We start from the raw sequence: 23557 nt of genomic DNA on the forward strand, positions 1-23557 counted from the left end.
TTCAGGGGGCGGAAGCGTGGGGGGGGGAGGGGTGGAGAGGGGGGTTGCTTCTCCTGTTTGTATGTGTGGAATTTGATGTACATCTTAGCAATTTCACTTCTGTGCCTTTGCTGTGGACAGCCTCCAGTGCAGCATGGCTGGGAAGGGGCTTCTGGCGTGTTACAGATGCGAGGGTTTGCTGTGTAAAATCCATTGGTATCTACCGAAATCCTGTTTTTCGATCAGGTGGGGGTCATTGCCACAGCATCACCTCACAAAACAGTGCCCCCAGTTTGGGCGCTGATGTCTGAACCGTTTGGGTGGGCAGAGCCCACCGATATATCCATCCCCCGTGCCCCTCTGCGTGGCGAGATGCCTGCACTTTCCTACCCCACACGTCCCCCCTGTGACAAGAGGGGAGAAGAGCGGGGGGGCAAACCGACAGCGCGGGGTTTTTTAGGTATTTAGGATGATGGTTTCCCCTCAGTGCCATCTGCAGCTCCAGCAGGGCAAGGCTTGGCGCGACCTCCGTGCCTGAGGAAGGGGCGGTCGGCGGAGGCCGCGCTCGCAGCCTCAAAGTTTGCGCGGTGCTCGGCGCGGCTCGCGCTCCCCGCTCGTACACCGGGCGCGGCGGCGGTGCTCCCGTTAGGCCTCTGCCCGGAGCGGCGGGGCCCGCCGGGGGCTCAGGGGTTAACGGAGAGCTGCAGCGGGGAGGTGGCTCCGCCTCCCCGCTCAGCACCTGGCGCTTCACCGACAGTTGCCTCAGCAGTCGATTTCGGAGGGGATTGGCGGAAAAACCAAGAGGGGGAGAGAAATGTGACAACTGCCGGGGCTGGCGGCTGCTGCGGGGAGGCCTCCGCACCTGTGCCTGCCTCTCCGCCGCAGTTGTGGGATCCGGCGAGCCCCGCCACATCCTCCCTGCAGACCGCCGCCGCCGCGCCCGGAGCACAGCATGACTTCTTCGTTCAAGCTGGATTTCCTTCCGGAGATGATGGTCGACGGCCGCTTGCTGGTCTCTGATAGAATGTAAGTGGCACCGGGGCTTCTTCCCTCCTCCCTGCCAGCCCGGCCGAGTGCCTCGCAGTTGCTTTGTGCTCCCCAGAGGGCCGGGCGAGGGAACGCTGGGCGCCGTTGGTGCGAAGGGGGGAAACGTGAGCATCACTGCGCTCGGGCTGCGTGCTGTGGAACCGAACCCCGCTCCTCGAAGCCCGGTCCCGCTTCTCACGTCCTGATGGAGCGGCAGCTGCAGCTGCGAGCGCACGGGACTGAGAGCAGGCAGAAAGCAGGGCTCTTTCCCTCTTCTCTCCCTCTTTATTTCTTAAGTTCCGCCAGCTGTCTGGTGCAGGCAGCGTTAATTAGCACGAGGCTGTGCTTTACGTGCAGTTGGAGCGGTGATAAGGTTTTATCAGGAGGTGCCGAACGCTGGAATTTCAGGCAGTGAAGCGTTTCCCGGTCACCTGCCTCTGCTCCATTAATCTCGATCTGAAAGTTTCTGTGATCACCCTCTTGGGCTTTGCCAATTGACAGGAATTTTCAGGTAACCTTAGCCTCGTTGGGGGGAAAAAAAGCAAAAGCTAGGAAAAGGGGGAACGCGAAAGATACAAATGCTGAGCACCGTGCTGCATTTGTACCGTTTCTAGAATGCTTTTTATTTTGTCGCTTTTTCTTTTTTCATCAGGATGACAAATGTGGTTTGAGTTGCATGAGAATGAAGCAAGAGGCTTTGGCATTGAGTCTGCACTGGAGCTATTCCGGTTGAAGCAGAGCTTAAGTTACAAATGTAAATAAACCCGGGCGTGCTGCAGAGACTGTCACCTGCGATTTGCACAAATCAGGTTGTCTGCTGTGCCCCCATTCAAGACGATTCCGACTTTTGGTACCTGTTTTACTGGCAACAAACTTTCTGCTCAGGTGATATGCTTCCTTTCCTGTCTGAGCAGAGGCATTCGGCAGTAGGCAGTTGTTCAGGCAGCTGGGATTTAATAAGTGTACTAGAGAAGGGAAAGGGGCAGGGGCAGAACCTCGTTCGTGTGAACGACTTACAGTTTTTTAGTCTTTAGAGGACAACAGAGTGTGTAAATGCTGCCTGTTTCCTCTGGTTAGTGGTCTTAATTCAAATGAGTTCTCTGCTGTTTTCCCTCTCCCCCTCCCTTTAAGATCTGTGTTTTCTTATTGGTATCAGTCAGCTAGGCTGAGTTGGAAAAGGTGCTGTATTTCTCTCCTTTTGCATAAAAATAGCATAGGTTTGACTGATGGGGCACAAAGTTGCGCTGAACGTCCAGTTCGCTTGCCTTCCAGCTCCATCGGGGCTTGCCACAGCCACACTTTCCCTTGTCTTCACTGTCTCTGCTTTGATTAGACTTTCTACCTGCTGTCCTTCCAGGCAGTGAGAAAAGCTGCCTCTAACAAACATCTGCAGGCTCAGAGGCATTATTAACTGTATCTGATGATGCCATGTTATTACTCGGGCTTATATAACTTTATCTCTAACTTGCCCCTAAAGGGGGGAGTACCATGTTAGACTCTTGGTTCTGCACACTGTCTGTGTCTGGGAAACATCCACGGTGTATTTTGACACAGCTTGAAACACGGTCAGTGTTCATCAGGCACAAGTCTTCGTTTGTGTCCAAAGAAACAAAAATAACTCTAGATATATGTCAGCTTCAAAGCAGATCTGTAAGTACTGGGGTGGGACAATGAAACTGAGGGAGGATTGCTCCCACACATATTTTTTTTTTTTTTTTTTTTTTGTAGGATTTGATGCTGGTCCCTCTTATTTAATGCAGAGAGCACTTTGTAATTTCTTGAAGAAAAAAGCTTTACTTCCTGCATCTTCAGTGGTTGTGTTGTGTTGTTCTGGAGGTGCTGCCTCCTTGTATTAGCCAAGCTTTGCTCTGCTGCCAGTCGAAGTAATTGTGGAGATTGTATGATTTCAGGGGATCATGTGTCATGCATACAAATTAATGTTGAGAGTAAATTGCTGTTAACTAAGGGAGCGTCCATCCTGAAAAAATCTTGAAAATAAATGCTCTCAGTGGAAGCTTTCCAATGCCACCTTTCTAAAACTGTGTAATTTGCTGTTTAAAATGTTATTTCGTCCTTCTAGCAACATGCATTTACGTGCCAGTCCCCAGCTCTCTGGACTAATCAGTGCTGAAGAGAATGCAGTTTGATTACGCATTAAGGGTCAGGGGCATGTTCACACCTTGCCCTTTGGCTGGCCCACCCCAGACGTGCAGTGAGACACCAGCAGCGTGCTGTGCTGTGACAGTACAGCGCAGAGCATACTTGAAGTTATGATGCAGCACAAAACTTTTAACCTCGCCATCTGGTCTAGCCATTGAGTATAGCTTCGTTCAGTCTTTAGCAGAAAGGAATTTCCTATTTTAGAGTGAGGCAATTAGCGAGATGCATGTAGAAATCTCTTCTGTTTTGCAGTGAAAATTTGCAGAACAGGATTTATTTTTTTTTTTAATGCCAGTGGGAAATCAGGAATTGGTGCCATGCAGTATCACTTATGCTTGACATTGTTTACACATTCAAAGGTTCTTTGTAAAAGGAGTTATTTTCAATATTATATGTTCTTTCAACATGCAGTAGGGAAGGAGAGTTTTCATTTTTCATATCTACTTCGAAAATCCAATGCTAGCTTGATAGAGAAAAAACTCTTACCTCTCTTAAATTAATTCCTCTCAAATGTTGCTGCCTTCTTTGCTTTGCTGCTGCTGCTATCTAGACAAATATAAGTAAAACAACATCAGATACTTTAGGCATGATTATTTAGTGTAATTAAACTGTATGCATAGCATTACTGTGCCTGATTAGTAACTGATTGGCAGTTTTACTGAAGAAGAAAAAAATCATTAATGGAAAATAGCATTGAAAAATAGACACTCCAGGATATGAAGCATGAACTTCTTGTTCTTGAGGGTAGATGGCAAGTTGGATGCTCCATCCATCACAAATTCTTGCAGAGATCATTTAATGCTGTACTTGAAAGATCAGGAACTGTTTGATGTTATTCATAGCTTGCACGTGTTGTTTTTGAGGAAGAACCAAACATGAAGATACAAATGGAAGTAAACGTGTGTATTTGGGCAGGTTTGGAGAGGGTTAATGGTTCCTAAATGCAGTTACAAAGCATGAGTTCATTGTAATTTGCTTAGTAATTTCACTGAGTTACCCGTAGATGCCAACAAGATGGTTGTAAAGTGGTTGCTTTGAGTATTAACTATTCATCATTGTAAACCCCTACATTGATTTGTGCAATACCACGAAAGATTTTTGGTTTTATGATGTACGTTCTGCTGCCTGGGATTTCCTTTAATGTAAATGAGAAATAGCCCTTTTTACTACCAAGGCAAACTCAAATTTTACTGCAGTAGCTCATATCTGGGTATCGTGTCAATAAAATGTGATACCCTTGTCAGATGGCTTACAGCAGTTCACATGCAGCTGCTTGGGTTCCGTGGCAATTATGCATGAAAGGTATTCACTGTTAAATTCCTGTCTTTTTTTTTTTTTTTTCTCCAAGATAAGTCAAAATCAGATAAGTGCAACGTGCTGATTTAAAAGGCAGTGAAGATCAATCTTCAATACTCTTTGCATACATTGTTTAATAAAGAAAGGATGCTGTCATTCATGGGTTGCTCTTGCACTTAACAAACAAAACCTTTCCCCACTAAACGTGCAAGACAGGGACTTTCCCAGCGTAAACTGGAGGTCACAGCATTTTTTTTTTCAACTTCACCTCAGGGGAAGCTCAGCGTACTGTCAGAACTAATTTATCAGCTACCTGTTTCTTCTGTACGTAGAATGTCAAACGATGAGTTGCTTGCTGAAAATGGATATCCTGCTATCAGCTGTTTTGAATCCATACCCCCACCTTTGCACTGGCATTTCGCTTTAACTTTGGTTTAGCAGTAGCTTTATTTGAAGTATTGTGGCTTGTTACTTAACCGTAACTTAATGGACCACGATTCCCTGGGTCATTGTTGAGAGAGAGCGCAGTGAAAGGAGAGGAAAATTCTCGATCGTTTGCAAGGATCTTCAGAAGGGAAGGCAGATCTTTAGGTATCAATTGAATGATTATGGTTTTGGGGTTCCTTCTCCCCATTCTCTTTCCTAGTAACTGACTAGAGTCGCGTTCAGTATTTAGCCTACCATAACTCTTAGCACATTAATATTTAAATATATCTTCCACTTCCTATGATGTGATCTCACAAGTTTTTAAGCCTCCCCCACATGTATTCATCATCCAAATTAATCATCACTTATGATTGCTTTAAAAACTTTGACAAGTCTAAATATTTCATTGGCATTTTAGGATGTTTGATATTTTATAAGCATATGGACTATTCAAATTTCATAATTAATTCATAGGTTAGCATAAAAATACTTCACCCAACTGGTACAGGAGAAAGGTGTACAAAATTCAGTGGTTTTTAAAACTCTTGGAATAAAAGGAATACGTTTTGGAAAGATGTAGCCCTCTAGAGAGGATCTTATAACTTAATCATAATTTTTTTTCCATATGAAGCGGAGAGATGAATTATTATTATTATTTTTTACTTCATTTCTACAGTTTCCTATAGTGGATTATTTCTTGTGCGTACATATAATTGCATCTTTTGACACTGCTTCCTTTGATTAAAGCAGACTGGTGGCTGGGTAGGGCTAACCAGAGGCTCAAGTCACAATGTACAGAATGCATACATAGAGCGAGGATGAGATTTACTTAGCAAAGGTGTGGGAAAACAAGAAAAAACCCTTAATAGGTGCAGAAAAATGCAGGACCTAGAATGCCTATTTGGAAAATAAAAACTAATTAGGGCAATAAATGTAATGTTCTCAAATAATTGTGAAATAATTATTCCCCTTTAGAATCTACGTACTTTAATTGCTTTTCCCCCGCATTCTGCATTCCTATGTAAAAGGAATAGAAGCAGTCGTGTTCCCTCCAGGATTTCATTTTTCATTTGCAGTAAGCTGCTGGCTTTCTCATAAAGGTTTTCAGAAATATGTTGCCTTAAACGGTGTTGTTCTTCCATATGGTGTTAAATATTATAGGTGAATGGCAGATGTTGAAGTGATAAATTCTCTCCTCTCGTCCGGATAAAGCACCTTGAGATTTAGTTGTGTAGTTTCTCCATCCTCTGTATCACAGATTTATAATCAATTCCTCATTTTCATTGAAACTGTATTACATAAATAGGACACTTCAGCAGTGTATTCTCTTTGCTCACAGCTTGATCCTTGAAAAATCAGCTGACAATAGTTTAAAATTATAATATTAATAAAGAGAAGATCATCTGGCCTTCAAAATGACATCTGAAAGCAGCTTCTGTTTTGTGTTAAATCTTAATTACTGTATTTAAATGAACGCCTAAATGAGCCAATTCACAAAGGAGTTGCCTACTGTACCACTACTGCCTGTTTTGGTGATATTTTTTTTTTTATTTTTTTAAATTTTTTCCTTTGGGTTTAGACAAATTAAAAAAAAAAAAAAAACTTATACTGAAGCTCTGTTTTCTTGCATCCTACAACTCTGATGAAGATCGAGTATCCCGAGTCTGGTCCCTGCTGTGGGACAGTTTCTCTTGTCTGGATCCCTTTGCCCGGAAAATGATGACAGTGCTACTTGACGCCAGGTTCAAGGCAGTGCTTCCTGAGAAACCTCAAGATCAGCAGGAAGGACTCTGCGTGGCCTCCTGACCATTATTTTGTGAGCTCACCCATTGCTCCCTGTAAGGGGCAGCATATTTTCTTCACTGGAAGGACAGAGTGGTTTGTTTTTTTTGTTTGTTTTTTTGTTTTTTTTTTTTTTTTGCTTAGCACCAGGCAGGGGCTCCTATGCCATGCCTGTACATGCAGCAGCCCTGCTGGATCCCTCAGCCTGTGAGGAGGCAGCCGTGTCCAGCTGTTCTCCGCTTGTCCTTCCTTCTACTGCCACCTGGGATGCTCCATCTGTTGTGAAGAGGTATGCAGGGAATTCGTGTCCTTTCTTGCCCTGTTGTGCCGCAGAAGTTGAGCTGCTTCACGTTGCCAGAACAGCAGCCCAAGAGTTTCATTCTCGTATTTTCACGTCCCGGCTCAGTTCTTGGATTGTTCTCTGAATCTTAGTCTGAGGTTTTAAGGTTTATGGCATTAGTTATTTCCATAAATGCAGCCCTTGATCTTTAATGAAGTTATATTAGTAATCTACTGATTTTTATTTCTATTTTTGTCCTTAGTGTAAATTACCATGCTAAAGCAAATACAGCTCTAACAGAAGGGCCTACCACAGAACATCTCCCAGCAGTGGCAGGAGGTCATTGCGAAGCTAATCTACAGCTTTTTCGGTTTCTTGCCACTTAGATACGATGGCTTCTATACAGAGGGGTTGGAGTGTGGATAAGATCTACCCCCGTGGCCCAGGTGTGTGCAGCTCGTTACCCTCGGGGTGTAAGAGAGGCAGTTCCTGCTGAACCAACCTTGAGCCTTTCTGCCTTAAACCACACTGTGCTATTGTTGCTCTCAGTTACTCCATCAGTGTTCTTAAAAGTGGTTCCAGACTGATTGCAAGTCACAGCTGATGAGCTATCTTTTGTTCTATAACCTTGAAAAAGAATGAAGAGCCTTCATCCTCCTAATCCAAAGGTGTGATGCTGTTGTCTTGTTTGATACACACTCGCTCTTTCCGTTTCTTGCTTCTCCATGGCTCTGCACCACTGACTCACTCAGAGATGCAAAAAATAAAAATAAAAATCAGCAGCTTGCTTGACCCCACCACTCGTGCCACTGACTGCAGACCTTGCTGGCATTCGGTCCAGTGGCACTGGGTGGCCTGGCGTCACGTAAGTGCACTTCATTTCCCTGAAACAGACTCAGGTAATTGAAAGTTATTAACTTCTGGCAGAGGATAACTGTATTTGAAAAATCTACAAAATCAAGAGGTCTATTTTGTTCTTCTCTTTAAGTTTTTTTGTTTTTTTTTTCTGGCTCATTCCATTGCCTAGATCTGTCAGCTTTTTCCTGTAATTCATTGTTAACGAGACAGACATCTGGCTATGCCCTTTATCAATAAACGCTTTTATTTTTTTTTTAATATTTTACCACAGATGGATTGTAGAACAAGCATTGGGAATCTGAAACATTGTCAAACATGCTGCATGCCCAGTGGCTATATCTTAAAGAAAAACCTATTTGGTAACTGGATTTCATACCAAATGCTGTAGAAAATCTAAGTAGATGTCTGAAGCCTACTTGATTTCACTATAGTTTTAAGTAAACTTGGTTGCCTCATGATGTCTTCTAAGGGGTGGAGGGAAATCCATTGTTGTGTGTTTGGTTGTTGTTTTTTTTCTTTTTCTTTTTTTTGTGGTGTATCTGTAAAAACACACAGAAAAGCGATTTTCATTAGTTGAAAAATGAACCTTCAAAAATTGAAATTTAAACTAAATTTCTTTCAAGATCTTATTGCATGGAAAACTTTTCTCTCTCTTTCCTTTTCCTTCTACTTTTTTTTTCTTTTTTTTTTTTTTCCCCTTTCTTCATACTTTAGCTGCCTTATTCAAACTACTTTTATCCCCTGCTGCCCAAAAAACATTACTTAAAAAATAAACAAAAAAGAGAGGGAGTGGAAACGTTCAGGAAATTACAATGCCTATTACTTTGAGATTTGTTGTGGAAATCCCCAGTCCTTTTTGATTTATTTATTTATTTATTTATTTATTTAGTCTTTAAAATTAGTTCCTAAAAATGTCCTGATTGGATGCCATTCCAGAGATTTTTACAACAAAAACCTAAGTGCCCAATTGGAGGATAGCTATAGATTTAGATGATCTCTAGGGGGAAAAATACAGGCATCATTTCCGTTGTCCTAAATTGACACATGTAATGCAACTTCTTTCTTTTAAGCCGTGCAATTCTAGGATTGTAATGTGAGCATTGGCTGTAGGTTCACAGCAGGTTCAGAGTTGCCAACTCCTTCTGGAAATGAGCATTGAGTGGGAGGTGACCAGGGGGAAAAGGAAGAAATAAAATTAGTGTTTAATTTTGCAAGATGTGGAAGAATACATGACAAGTGAAGCAGTTTTTAGAAAAAGAAGAACATCTCTGGACACATAAAGCAATATTATCTGATATTTAGTTACAGACTATAGCCTGCAGTCTGCGTTCAAGCCAAACTTGCAGTGGGTTTACAGGAGCTTGGCTTGAATGAGGAATGCATAATGCTCTGCTTTGCTTCCAGTGCCAGGCTGGCCAGCTCTGAACCAGGAATTGCAACACTATAAATGTTTTTTGCAATCTTTTTTGCCAATGCTTCACATCAGAGCAAGCTTCAACTTAGAAACTAGGGACACCTAACCTAGGAGATATTCTTGTTCCTTTCTAGCCAAACGTGTTGCTGCTGTGATAGAAGGTAGTCAGCTTTAATTCGTGGAAGAGATGCTCACATATCTCTGGTCAGGGTGGAGGGGGGTTCTTTTGCTCGTAGTAAGCCTTTTCACCTTGGCCGGAGAGAAGGATTCCTATCACTGCCTGAGGGGCTCTCATTTCTCACTGACGTGCATCTCTCTCATTTGGCTCCAGAAGACAGAATACAAGTTCTCCTTTTAAGTTGCTGCGTATGAAAAAAGACAAAATGCAGCAGCTTCGTAGCTGGGCTCTGATATTGTGAAGGGAAGTTCCACAGTGTATTACTGACTTTAAAACAACTGTCTGCCTGATTTCATTACTGCTTAAATGTAGCCTAGTATCTCACATTCTGGACCGCATTTATTTATCATTAAGACAAGGCAGCATAGAATAAGTCCTCAGAGTTTCAGTATCTTCTCCTTACCGTACTCATGCCTGCACAGTTCTGCGGTGTATTACTGGAATGGATTGAAGGTATATATGCCTTACTATATATTGTAGCATATAACATCTTTGGGGCAGATTCTCTGTATTTCTGAACACTTTTTCTGCAGTGACTGTTACAACAGGGCCCTGTGGACCCTGACTGATGTTCATGCATTTCACAGTAATTAAGAGAAGCAACTTTTCAACTCGCTGTATACAAACCCTTCATTTGGAGCAAACACATAGAGGATTCATAGAGAAACATGTTTTTTTCAGCCAGAAATATTGTTTACAGTACTTAATTTGGCCCAAGCAGTCTCCAGCAGCAGTGACCCATATCTGTGTTTTCAGCGTGTTACTCCAGGCTCTTTTAGGTCATTTCTTTTTTCCCATGTGTGTATAGTTTATCGGATTTGGGAAAAGGTCCTTCAGCTGCCTATGTATCTTTGCTCAGGAGCAGCAGGCTGCTTGTAGTGAGAGATCCACACAGGGATTCAGAAAGGAACAATTTTCAGCTTGTGAAGATGCCTGTATTGCTGCATAGAAGCTCTGCAGGAGCTAGGCTCTTCTGGGCTGCTTCTGTGCCTTTCTGCTCCTTCTCTCCTCACCTCCACATCAGGGGACACTTAAACTTCTTTACTTTCCTGGCCTTCGAAGGATTTGAAGGTCTCAGCATCCCTGTGCTCTTGGTTTCTATGCAAGTGAGAAAGGAAATGGAGAGGACTGCAGCTGCCTTCCATCAGTCAGGTCTTTGATTTTCCTGTCGGATTTGAAGACGTAGATATGGAGTGAATTTGGAATTGAGAGGTGCTAGGCCCCCATCTAGCAAATGGAGGGAGAAAGGTATGTTTTTAAATAGGCTTTCATAAAAGATGCAAACTCATGATTACTTAGGGGAGAAAATCATTATTTAAAATTAATGTTATTTTTAGAAAGTGGAGCATCGTTTATGTTAACAGGAATGGAGATTTTATTTTTAAGCCAAGCAAAGCCTCAAATCTCAGAAAATGCAAAATTGCTGCTGATAATTTTTGAATGCAAACCTGGAAGGCTTTGCAGAAACTTAGAAGGAAATAAATCAACTCCCTTCTCCTTCTTCAAAACTCTTTGGGCAAAAAAATCTGTAAATATTTAACAGCAAATAATCACATTGCCAAGAACCAGCAAACAAAGCCCTTTTATCCAGTCCTATAATATGTTGTAAATAATGAAAAACCCTCGTAGATCTAGCTGAATTTTTTTTTTCTTTTTAATCAGTGAAGAAGCTTAGCATCTAGCACTTTAAAAATCCATCAACATAGCTAAGACTCTTTTCCAGTCTCTTACCACCTCACATCATATTTCTGTCTGTCCTTGACACATGCAATTTGCCCTGCTGATACCTGTTTAAAATGCTGGGAGCCTTCAGCATGTGCTGCTACATGTTGTGTGCCTGTATGAAGCCTTCCCCTTTTCTGCCTTGCAAGGTATGAACTACCCTGTTATCTGCTTTTAGCTACTGCTGAAACGTTACTGTGACCACTGCTTCACCCCGTTATCACCGTCCATTAAATATTCAAACACCTCCGTGCTTCCTACCCAGCTGCTGTGGTGGAAGTTCCTATAAATATCTTTATTTTCCTTCTTATTTGATAAGACAAGTAGGAGAAATCCACTGAACTTAGAGATCCGTTTATAAATTATGTCAGAACTGTTCAATGATTTTATATTCTTAGTTTCCAGCCAGTGGCTGATGTCTTGAGATTCCCTCCAAGTATGACCATCCTTTGTAGTCACTGCTGTGTTACCCAACATATTGGAATTATCAGCTTTGATTATGGACGTATGGATTTATGTGTTGCTGAAACAACATTTTTATAGGCAAAAGGCAGTATGTTTTCTTGCATTTTTATAGTGGGTCTTTTGCTAGCAGGTTCTCTCAGCTCATAGCTCTTTTTTTTTTTAATAGTCTCGTATAGGGGTAATCAACCAAATGCTGTTCTATTGTGTGATGTTTGTTTTTTTTTCCCTCAGAAGCACAAGTTGCCCTACTTACCCAATGCAACTCATTGTATATAGGTAATGTGCCTTTCCAAGGGCATCTGCTAATTCCAGATGATAAGCTGAGAGGGGCTGTAGTAGATGTGGCCCGTGCTTAAAGTGCTTCTGTCTGTATGCAGTAAAACTGGTAGTAAAACTTGGCCAGCATGAGTGGTTTGGAATCAGGTCAGAGATGGTGATTCCAGAAAGACTGGTTCTTATGCATAACTTGAGGACTGAAGCCAAGGCTTGCTGAAGTTGATGTGCGGGCTTCCTTTGATTTTTAAGGTGCTCTGTGTCTATAATCCAAATGCACTGTGTATGAATAAAGACAAAAATTTATGTGAATTGGACAGATTCAGTGTGACAAGTTTGATTTTTCTCCTTGCTTATGAAACACAGCTGTGTGCTTCTCTCTGGAATTGCTGGAAGACAAGTATTTTGGTAGCTATAGGTTAGGAGTCCCAAGCAGTGCAAGTGCTGGCTCAGAATCACAACGCTTCATGAGGTGGTGACAAAGTTACAGTTGATAGCAATGTAATTTGTTGTTGAGGGCTTTCATTCCCTCCACTTTTTTTTTTCTTTTTAAATAAATGTTATCAAGTCATCTTGACCTAATATGTAGGTAAGTTTAACAGCACCAAAAGGCTTGTGGTGGAACTTGTGGGCTCCAGGGAGATGAGAGATGAGAGTCACTGCTTCGTTTCTGTGCTGGGTGAGGAATACTTAGCAGCACCAGGAGTAATGGGAGTAAAAGCAGACTGTATGTATGGGCTAGTATTAAACACAATCCTTTTTATACAGAATTTTAGCTTGTTGAAATGCCTCTACTCTTGGCAGAAGACAAGCTTCGTAACCTAAGAGGATGTGATTTGAGTGGAGTTTTCATGCCCCATGTGCTCATTGTGTTCTTGCCACTGATGCAAACATTATCTATAATTACATTTTCAAGAGACTGAAAATTGCAGCCTTTGTGGAACAGAAATGCAGCTGAAGAATGGAATGTATATCCTCTCTACCCTCATTATAAGGCTTATAAAAATCAAACTATAAGGCCCAGTACTGTAGCTTTCAAACGCAGGAAACCAGCACAGTTAGTCTGAGTTACAGCACTTTTTTTCATTGAGATTTATGACATTTTCATGATCAAGGTACTGTTGTTACTTCCAGTAGTGTGTGGTTCAAGCTAGTCAAATTTGTAATTGAGATTGATATAAATAAAATAATTAGTCAGTTGATTGTTTATTTATAGTATTTTTTTCATGGATTTCTGATTTTATTCCCAATTGGTAGTATGGTTTATTATATAAGCCCTAACATGGGTGTTGAAACTTCCTACCATTCCATATTGTGGAACAGATATATTTTTCAGAAGAAAAATGGTATGGAAAATGCCATTTTTTCATGCTTTTTTTTCCTTCACATAAAGGAATTTTAGTGTTGCAGTTTATTACAACTAACTAAAGTAATGTTATTGTTTTGTGCTTCAATAGCTGAAGGAATGGAAACCCAGTGGGGAGGAGATAGAGGGCCTCGATTTCCTAATTATACAGAGCTGGCACTGGAAGCTTGGTCAGAAAGTTTTGGGGGCAGATGACCAATCCTGAATTGTAGCAATGTGCTTTTTTGGAGTAGAAATCAACAGAATAAAAGTGTATCAATTCCTGGCATTAGTTATAGTTTATTTTTCACGCACCCCAAGAATGTTGGGCATTTAAATGATCTCCGAAAGTGGAACTTGCTCCTATGGAGATGAACGCAGACTGTTTGAATAGACAACATACAGTTGTTGGTCCTGTGATTCACTGCATTGAGGAGAGTGGGTAGAGATGTTTAATGATCACATGAATGCTAATAAATAAGTGCAGAATGGTCCTGAATGCCTATGCACCCATGAGCAATTAATGAGCGCATGTGGGTAGGTCAATGAATTTATTGCCAATAGCACAAACAGTCTGGACTAAAATTAGTATATTCTCACTGCTATCCTTTCAGTCTGGCTGTTTTTACTTATCCTGAAGAGATAATTTGGATGCTTCTTTTACATTCTTTGGTGTGTTTTTTTGTTTGTTTGTTTGTTTTTGTGTGTGTGTATGTGTGTGTGCATTTTTTTTTTAAGCAATTTTTAAAAAATAACTTAAAAAATAATGCCAGTCTCATTTTATACATTCTTATGGCCACTTAGGTTTCTATGGAAGAGGCTCCAGGCCACATTACATCCAGGGAACACAGTAAGGGCAATTAGATCCCTGTACTTCATGCAGTTGCTGCCCACTTTGATAACTCTGACTCCAAATTCTTCTGCCTGATTGCTGCGAGTTATGCACAAGAACACTGTGGTGATTGAGTGCTGGAGATCCCAGGACAGCTTCTATTCTTAGTGGTCCAGCGAAACTTATTAAGAAAAGTAATTAGAACAAAGCTCAAGTACATTAGCCTCCTTAATGCTCCTGAATTCTCAGAGCTATCTTCAACACTGGCAACAGCTGTTTCTAGTAGCAAAATTGAAGTAACTTACTTTGTTGAAGTTAAACCTCCCCCTTTAGTCTTTGCATGGTGAGAGAAATACCTTCCTCTATAACAGTATCAAGACCCAGACAGATGAAAAGGTGGTGGGGTGCAAACTAGTGAAAATAATCTGCCTTTGATGCAATGGTTCTCTATGGAGGTTCACAAGAAGCAGTCAGAAACACAGAACCTTGCATGGTGTGCTTCTATGCTGTGTCAACTCCTGAAGCTCAAAAACTAGAACAGGCTAAATAACTATCTGTTTCAGTTTCTTCAAGAATCTTCTTTACTTCTTTTTTTTCTTCCTTATTTGTTAAGTCTGGCAGGCTAGAAATGTTTTCTCTCTGCTTGTACCACTACCCAGTGTTATATTTGTGCAAGAAGTAGTCTCTGCTATCCTCTCTATGTGGAGGATGCATGTGTTCTCTATTGGAATCACAGAATGGCCTGGGTTGGAAGGGACCTCAAGGATCATGAATCTCCAACCCTCTTGCCACAGGCAGGGCCACCAATCTCCCCATTTAATACCAGACCAGGCTGCCCAGGGCCCCATCCAATCTGGCCTTGAATACCTCCAGCGACGGGGCATCCACAACCTCTCTGGGCAGCCTGTTCCAGCACCTCACCACTCTCTCTGTAAAGAATTTCCCCCCCCCCCAACCTAAATCTCCCCTCCCTCATCTTAAAACCATTTCCCCTTGTCCTGCAGTTATCTACCCTTTCAAAGAGTTGATTCCCCTCCTATTTGTAGGCTCGCTTTAAGTACTGAAAGACTGCAATGAGGTCACCCTGCAGCCTTCTTTTCTCCAGGCTGAACAAGCCCAGAATCTAAAAATCTAAATCTAAAAGGCAGTCTCAGTACTATTCAGTCTTGTCTGATGAATCAAAATTTTGTTTCTTCAAGAAGTTTTTGAGGGAGATTTCTTTAGTCTTTAAACTACTTCAAAAATGCAGGAGGCTGTCTTCCTGAGACAGGAATATTCAATAGAGATGATGACCTTCAACAGAAAGATGTGCTCTACTGAAAAGACTGCAGGGAAAGCTCTTCCTGAATTACCTCATCATATACCTGTGTGCATTCAGCTTGCATATTTACCTCTTTCATGATGCTCTCTCTGCTAATGCTGATATAGGTGTAGGTGGTTAAGGAGTTATGTCCTTTGCTTGTAGGATGCTCAGGTAGGTATGGAGAGTTCAAACCAGGCAGGAAGATGGATTTCTGGGTTTTACAGGCCCAAACTACTCACATTCACTTACTGAGTAAACAGTCTCTGTTCCATAGAAGGAACTACAAACTATTTTTCTTTCCTTTTGCCAATTAACTAACAATTTTTAGATCTTCTGCCACACTGAGATTTTTTGTCTTTATTCTCCAGTTGCCTTAGAGAGGTCTTTTGACTGTACTGTTGCTCAAGGTCAGACAGTCATGTCTAATGTCAGTCCTGGCAACGTGCATTCTGTCCAGTGAATTTAATTGAATAACATGCATTTGTTCTTTTTAAACAAATCCCTTCATTCAGGGAAAGCTGATGAATTGCAAGAGTTGCATGCCAGCTCATATGTCTGTGAACACCTGGAGGACAGGTCAGAAGACACGTCATTCTGGTGTTTGATTTCCCTTCTCAGCCACCTTTAGATCTACAAGAGGGGTGAAAGATTTTTTTCAGTAAGTTGAATTGTTCCTGTGTTGCATTAAATGTGACTCATTATAGATTTTTGTGTCTTAGGTTTTCAATGGCACTGAAAATACCACCTTTGTTAATTCTAGATTTTCGTCAACACTTTCTGAAAGATGGAGAGGAATTGTCCCACTACTCCCAAAGCAGGCTTTTATCTGGTACTGCAGACATGAAGACTCATGTTAGTTTCACAATCAACTTTTTAATAAAATACGTTGTTTAAATATAAATAATACAGTAGTCAGAAAAGATTCTGCTGCTACCTGCCTTAATGTGGCTGCTTCCCCATGCTGAGGAACTGAGCTCCAATCCTCAGGCTATTTTATTCTGTAATGCTAATAGCACTAATACAGTATCATTGTATTTGAAGCTTCAAAGATACTATACAAGCATTTTCTTATGATTCCCTGATCTTTGCATTTATACCCAGCTGTTTGTTATTCAGTTCAGCCATCAGCATCTAAGTCTCAATGGACCATGTAATATGCAGCTGTAGCCAGATGTAATGCTTCCTATTCCTAAATGTTTCTGTGAGAAGCTAAGAGTGGCAAGCTAAAGACTACTGATAACGGTGTTGCTTGCATTAATTTAAACTCTAGAGCTACACTGATTCTGTTTGGCAAATTTATTCCATGGCCAACAAGCAGAGCAATATTTCCAATCTCCATCGTTGCTAGCAGTGTTGACATTAAATACATCGAGTATGTCTGCGCTGATACAGAATGTACTTATAGTGCTAATTCAAATAGGAGAAGGATGTCTAATCTGCATAAACAAATATATTTTCAGATACAGTTCTATTTAAAAGAGATAAAGACAGAAAGAAGCCTGTTCTAAACAATGATTCCCAATAATTTACAACAGCTCAACAAATCTTCATGCTCTTTAATTTCTCGTTTTCTGTGGATAGCTGGGAAACCTCTACGATGGCCTGCTCAAGCTGTAGGCACAGCTTGCTCCACTCAGCCTATTTGCCTTGAGTGCTGGTGCAGTAAGGAACTGGTGTTCAACTTTCCTGCTGTGGCTCACTTCGAAGCATTTGGCAGGCTGTTTTAGTGGGTGATGGGGCTTACACACAGGTTTTGGTGCAGTCCTTGATGTTAGTGTATGAGGAACTGTGAAATCCTGTGTTTTGTTTACTGCATACGCTTCAGGACACTGGGTAATCCTCCTAGCCCAGCCAGGCTGCTCGGATGAAGAGCAGTGTCTTGCTTTGGGCTCAGTGCGTGCCCAGGATGCTGCAGAGCTGCAGGTTTCTGATTCCATACATGTTCATGTTTGGATTCCAAAGCATTGCACAAAGGATTTGATGCGATTGTAATGAATTACATAGGCAAAGTGCTTCTTTGAAATCAACTCCATTAACTTGGAGTACAAACCATTGCAAAGTCAACAGTTTTTCTGAGTGGCTACCGCCAACCATCTCTTTTGAAAACACTAATGGGCTGTTTAATTAGGTGATGAAAGTTGTTTACAGTCGGCGATCTCAAGTTTTGTCACTTTAATAATGTTAAAATTCAATCTCTTCTTTGATTCTTGGCTGCTCTCTCCTCGTTTCATAACCTGCTTACGTCTACTTTAATTCATTTGCGTGTATTAAAATTGAACCTCTCTCATGCAGCAGTGGTGTTTACTTAACTGCACTGTGTCATTAGTATAGGTGGAGAATGCACAGTGACGGTTGTTAAACAAGTATAGCATTGCCAGAGAATATTTATATTTGTGTAAGATGAATAGTCAGCTCAAAAGGAACCAAGTACATGAGACTTAAAGAAAATCTTGCCAACAGCGTCTGATTTTCAACTGTTCCTGTGCATCTCTTGATCTTGGGTTGTGCTAGCTTCTGTTTAGCTGCTGGGTTGATAATATGTCACTGAGAATCCGAGAAGGGACAACATACAGATGCATCCTTATATGCCTGGTTTTAGTTTTGGTGGCTGCTGTACGATTATGGCCAAGAGCAGAATTTTTCTTTTAATTTTCTGATTTTTATCCTTAGAGAGGGCAACTGGTAAAACAGGAGAGGCTGAACTTGCTGTTCATTTTTTGAATGTTGTCATCCAAATGTTGTCTGTGTGTTTCTTTTCCTTTACACCCCATATACTAACCAAAAGACCTATGAGTTTCCATCCCAACAAATGTGCAGGCTAAGTGACAGACCAAACAAACAAAACAAAACAAAAAAACAAAATCTTTCACAGAATCACAGAATGGCCAGGGTTGGAAGGGACCTCAAGGATCATGAATCTCCAACCCCCTGCCACAGGCAGGGCCACCAACCTCATATTCAATACTAGACCAGGCTGCCCAGGGCCCCATCCAACCTGGCCTTGAACATCTCCAGGGACCGGGCATCCACAACCTTACCACTCTCAATTTCCCCCTGACATCCAACCTAAATCTCCCTCCCTCAGCTTAAAACCAATTCCCCTTGTCCTGCTGTTATCTACCCATTCAAATAGTTGATTTCCCTCTTGTTTATAGGCTCCCTTTAGGTATGAGGCCACCCTGCAGCCTTCTTTTTACCTCAGCCTGTCTTCATAGGGGAGGTGCTCCAGCCCCCTGATCATCTTTGTTGGTCTCCTCTGGACCCTCTCCAACAGCTCTCTGTCTTTCTTGTACTTTGCCCGAAAACCTACACTGGGAAGTGAAAAGTGAACTGGAAGTGCACCAGAAGATGCCTGGTTCCCTTTCTTCTGGTCCTGTACCATCTCAAATGAACTCAGATTTTGGTTTGGTTTTCAGTAGCACTTGCTTTGTGGCATGTATTTTTCAGGTGCTCTCTGCCAAACATACTTGGATTTTTTTCTCCATCTTGATCTTTGAATTTAGAAGAGGTTGCAGCCTTTTAGGTTAGGTTTGGGTGCCACCAAGAAGGAAGCACAGTGGGGGACATGATGCTTGGTTTATTCAGAAATCAGTATTGAGGCAGGGGTATGAATTCCTACAACAATTCTGAACCTCTCATGTGTGACCACAGTTAGGTAAAGGTTGTGCTTCAAGAGACCTAGTCCCATTTACAAAATGTGCACAATGGCTTTTAAGGCCTGATTATTTTCAGCAAGTCCTGATTCCCTAGTATGCAGCTGTGCAAGTGTTCTTTAGCCCTAAAAGTCTATAGAAAGGGCAAAACTACAGCTGTGATTTTAAAGCAGATGTTATTGTGGCAATTATTTAGGAGTGACCGCCTAAGTATGCAAAAAACGGGCACAGTAAGAAGGCTGTATGCAATGGAGCAGGCATCTTCAAGCATGACATTACTCTTTTAGGGTGTTTTCCACTACCGTTGTGTGTATTTAGCTTTCTGAAATGGAGGTAAATAGTCAAGCTGTGAATAGTTTTACTCTGGTGTCTCTGACATTTCTGGATGTCTGGAAAGCATTGTGATGCTGGTGTAATTTAACAGGTGGTTTACTGTATAAATAAAATAGGTAAGGAAGAAAGTGTTTATGTACAAGGATTAGGATTGCATAAATAATTCAAAGGAAATGTGCATTCTTCCATTTTCAGGCTGCTATATTCTTGGGAAGTTCTCTAAATATGCATAGAAAATGCAAGCAAAATGTTTTTTAAAATTTCTAACTGCATTTGCAATTTTCTCCCTAGGGAGCAAACAGATGAACTAAAATAAATAAGGTTTATTTTACAGCTGTAGTGATAAAGAAGCTTGACTTGAATAATAGCAGAAAGTAACGAATGCCGAAGTTTGCAGGAATCTGTCGCATATCTTTATTATATAATCAAACCAAACAGTTGGGAATATGTTCAAATGCTAATGTCACACCCTATTGAAATGCTGTAGTTCAACATAAGCACAGTTTTAACACTCAAACTCATTATAATAAGGGGTGTTCTTAAGAACCTTTTCCCCCTTCCTTCGTGTCTTACTTGCACACCCAGAAAATTTTCTCGTTTCTTAAAATGTTGTTTACTAAAATGAAATGAAAATACTTACTTTAAGTTTCTTTTTTTGGCCAAAGTAGTCTTAGTTTTGCTGTTTTCAAAGCTAGCAAAAAAAGGATGAAAAGGAGACTTTGTATTTCTCTATTCCCAAAACAGCATTTAAATTGAAACATAATTTTATAAACACTACATCTGAGTACCATTTTGCTTTACAGGATCTTTTACCTCTGGGACACTGGCTTGGATCACTTTTTTTTTCCTTGCAACAGCTGTTCAGTGCATGAAATAGGCTAGTGGATGTGGTCCAGTTGATAGTGGGAAAGTGTCCATGTCAAAACCATCATCTCAGTTGGCACTGAGTACCATCCTTGTCTCAGCAAAATGGCCAGAAATTGAATGAGCATGAATAATGAACCCTTTGCAATTGTCCAGGTCAGGTTGACAGCAATTTTGCCTCTGTGTATTGATAAACTTGGCAAAGGCTCTGCGTTTCCAGGAGAACAGAAACCCTTCTTGATGATTAATTCCTTAAAACAAAATGCACCAAGTTTAAAGCAGTTGGTTCTACTGCTGATGAATATCATGATACAGTTTTGGAAACATGCTAATACAGAGAAGATCTACTTCTTACCCTGAACAGTTTTCATTTTAAAACCACAACTAGCAAAAGAAGGCAGCTTTTTGTTGCAGCAAGCCAGGATATGGGATTTGAATAGTACAGATTGTCACATGACCTAAATTTTCAATTTTGGGTATCTAAAGTTAGACACTGAAAATCAGGCCAATTATTTTAGTCTTCTTACCCAGAAATGTATTGTAAAGCCTCGTACTCATTTTCTGTGGAAGTAATGATAATTTAGCTTTAACTTTGTGCTTTTTCTCTGAGGAGCTCTGAATATTTTTTTGAAGTGTGTCAATGTCTTGGTAAAGGAAGAAAAATTGATTTTGAGACAAAGGGAGGTTGAATCTCTGTTCCCATCTTAATGTATAACTCTCCTTTCAATCCAGCATGGAGTCTTTGGTGATATTTGCAAGGAGGATTATTTTCCTTGGCTTCATGGAGAGTGAAAAGCTCATTTTGAGATGTGCTGTTGGAACCAAATGTTGATGCCTTATATAAAAGGCACGAGCAGTTTTTTCTTTGGTGTATGTAGTGAGAGCATAGAGTATTCTCAGTACCTTCTTTTGAGGGATTAATGAAGCGTAAGAGGATTCTTTCATGGTTGCAACCTGGAGGACTTTCCTCCTTTCAGGTCCTGCTTTTTTTCTTTTTCCCCTCTTTTAATTGAATTATTGAATCAAACTCTGAAGTCCCCAGGTGGGGCTGCTTGATCTTGATCTTGTCAAGTATTTGTTCACTTAGAACTAAACTTCTCCCACTGAAGGGCCAGCTGGGAGATCCTTCCATTGCACAAAAACAAGGTGATATTTTTCCATCTGATTTGTCTTCACGTAGTCTGTCTTGATTTTTTTTTAGGTGAAGAATGCTTTGTTAATTAGCTAGTCCCATGTGACCCATTTGTCCAGGCTGAGTCCGAGAGCTGCTTTCAGCAACTTCATCCAAGCCACCCACTCAAAAGCAGTAGGCTGAGAGAAAGCAAAGGAGGCATCCCAAGGATAAGCCTATCTCAGAAGCTCTTCATCAAAAGCTGAAAGTGAAGACAGAGATTTAGATGTGTGTGGTTTGGGAAACTTCCAGTGGAAATCTTTTTATTTGCAAAATGTCACATCTTTGTTATTTTGATTGATTTAATAGAAGGATGCCAGGTTTCTACCAAGGAATAGGTTTTTGCTGAGCAGTAGAAGAGATGAATTAACAAGCTACCAGCTGGGCCGCCATTTACTCAACCGAGTTCTCCACCAGCCAGCTTGGTTAGTGGTTTCCTATGTGGTGTTGAAAAACCAGAGCCCTTCCATCTCTCCTTCTGAAACTGAACCCAGGACTTGCAAGGACAGCACACAGTCAGTCAGATCTTTCACATTAAATGTTTCCTGGCCTGTAGAGCTCACAATAATTCTTGTCTGTGTAATTCTTATCCCATGTAGTTCCCATTCACCCTCACTCCAGAATATTAACTGTCTTAGTATGTCCCGCTGTTCTGTTCGTATTTTGACTAACTTAAATACTGCTCCATTAAAGGCAGGCTGTAGATCCAGTTCCAGTTCTGCTCTTCTGTGGTGATTAGTAGTTATCTCACTATTTATTTACATGCTATACAGTTCAAAGGCTGCTTTGCAGTGCTTAAAAATAGCCACAGAAGGTGGTCTATAGACCAACTGCTTACAGTCAAGAGTTTGTCTGTCTTGAACTCCTGTTATTGAATGAATTTGCTTCTCATTTCAGACTGTAGACTTTGCAAGATCTTTGGAGAAAAGACCTTTTCCTTGTACTGTGTTCTTACAAAACCTAATTCTGGAGACCCTGATCCATGAAAGTTCTAAACAGCTTCTACAGTGCAAATAATCATTTGGGAAATACTGATTTAACTCCTACAAAAACAAATGTATTTGCTAGTTGTTGAAAGGCAGAAGGGGGGGGAGAAAGTGTGCATAAAGAAAATGGATGTGGTAGGCTGCTGGAAAATGGACCAATCTATTAGGAATTGGAGCTAACAGGCCTCTAAGTTTCTTTCATCAAAATTACTGCAGTCAAAAAGAAAAGAAAAGGAAAAAAAAAAAAAAAACCTAAAAAAACCCACTTCACATTTGTGCTTAATTTCACCTCTGTTTATTCTCCCCTCCTGTTCCCTGAAGAATGTAGATGAGGTTTAAGTTAGTCTTAATAGTAATAGGTTTGGAATCTAGCACACTTTCACAAAATTAACTTTGCTTCTGTTGATCTGGGAATTAAAATGCTTCATTAATTTAGCAAGTCCTGGTTTGACAGCCAAATAATGCATTTTGTGACTTGTACTCTTAAGTCTAAAATTCTTATCTGCAGTTCTCCCTGGATGTCTGTGAAATTCAGGGCAGCGGAAGAGCTGCACGGCCTGGAAAGCAGGAAAGCGTAAGGAGATAGATACAAGTAGCACATTACAGTTTACTGTGAGTTACTGTGCTGTGTCCAAGCATTTCTTCATAACTGCGTGAGTTGCAAACTATCAAGAATTCCTTCTTTCTCCCTGCCTTTACAATGTATGTTTGTTATTTTCCTTTCTTGTTTCTTTTTTTTGTTTTTTTTTGTTTTTTCCCTCCCTTGCCAATGCAACTCTACATAAGCAAGAACGTTTCTGGTGAAGGGAAAAAGGCTTCGAGGCATGATGGATTGCTGCAATGTACACTGGCAAAGGGGGAAGGGAACGAAAAAACAAAGATGCATCTCTGTATTAAAGGAACATATTTGTCATCTCCTTCATATTGAACATGATGTGGTACTGGCTGCTGGGAAGCAAGGAGATACCTCTCATACTTGTATACCTGAGAAGCTGGTGACCATTCAGAGTCATCTCATGTTGGTAGTTCCAGCCTCTCTGCAAGATGTTCTTATCCTAAAGACACTTTACACTAAAAACTTCCAGGAGCTATAAAAACCATGCTATGATCCAGGCTTGCAGACTGTACTGTTCTGCCATACACACCTGCAGAGGACTACCATGGTGCTTTGGAGTCTTCCCTTGCAGAGAAAAAAAATCTCTGTCTTCACA

The 23557-nt window shown here is 41.1% G+C and overlaps 1 protein-coding gene across 7 annotated transcripts in view; it reads left to right on the plus strand.

Moving 5' to 3' along the window:
* The window catches only part of CELF2 (CUGBP Elav-like family member 2), a 370306-nt gene that overhangs the window by 131846 nt on the left and 214903 nt on the right, over positions 1–23557 (plus strand). The window contains exon 1 of one of the 7 annotated variants that reach the window (XM_010719834.4): positions 617–1005. The exons of the other annotated variants lie outside the window; for them this stretch is intronic. Coding sequence (XP_010718136.1) covers positions 932–1005 — 74 coding nt within the window. The 5' untranslated portion in view covers positions 617–931. Of the gene's footprint in view, positions 1–616; positions 1006–23557 lie in introns of those variants that run through there. 7 annotated transcript variants of the gene reach the window in all.

Source organism: Meleagris gallopavo, chromosome 1 (genome assembly GCF_905368555.1).
Source record: "Meleagris gallopavo chromosome 1, MGAL_WU_HG_1.1, whole genome shotgun sequence".
Lineage (NCBI taxonomy): Eukaryota > Metazoa > Chordata > Aves > Galliformes > Phasianidae > Meleagris > Meleagris gallopavo.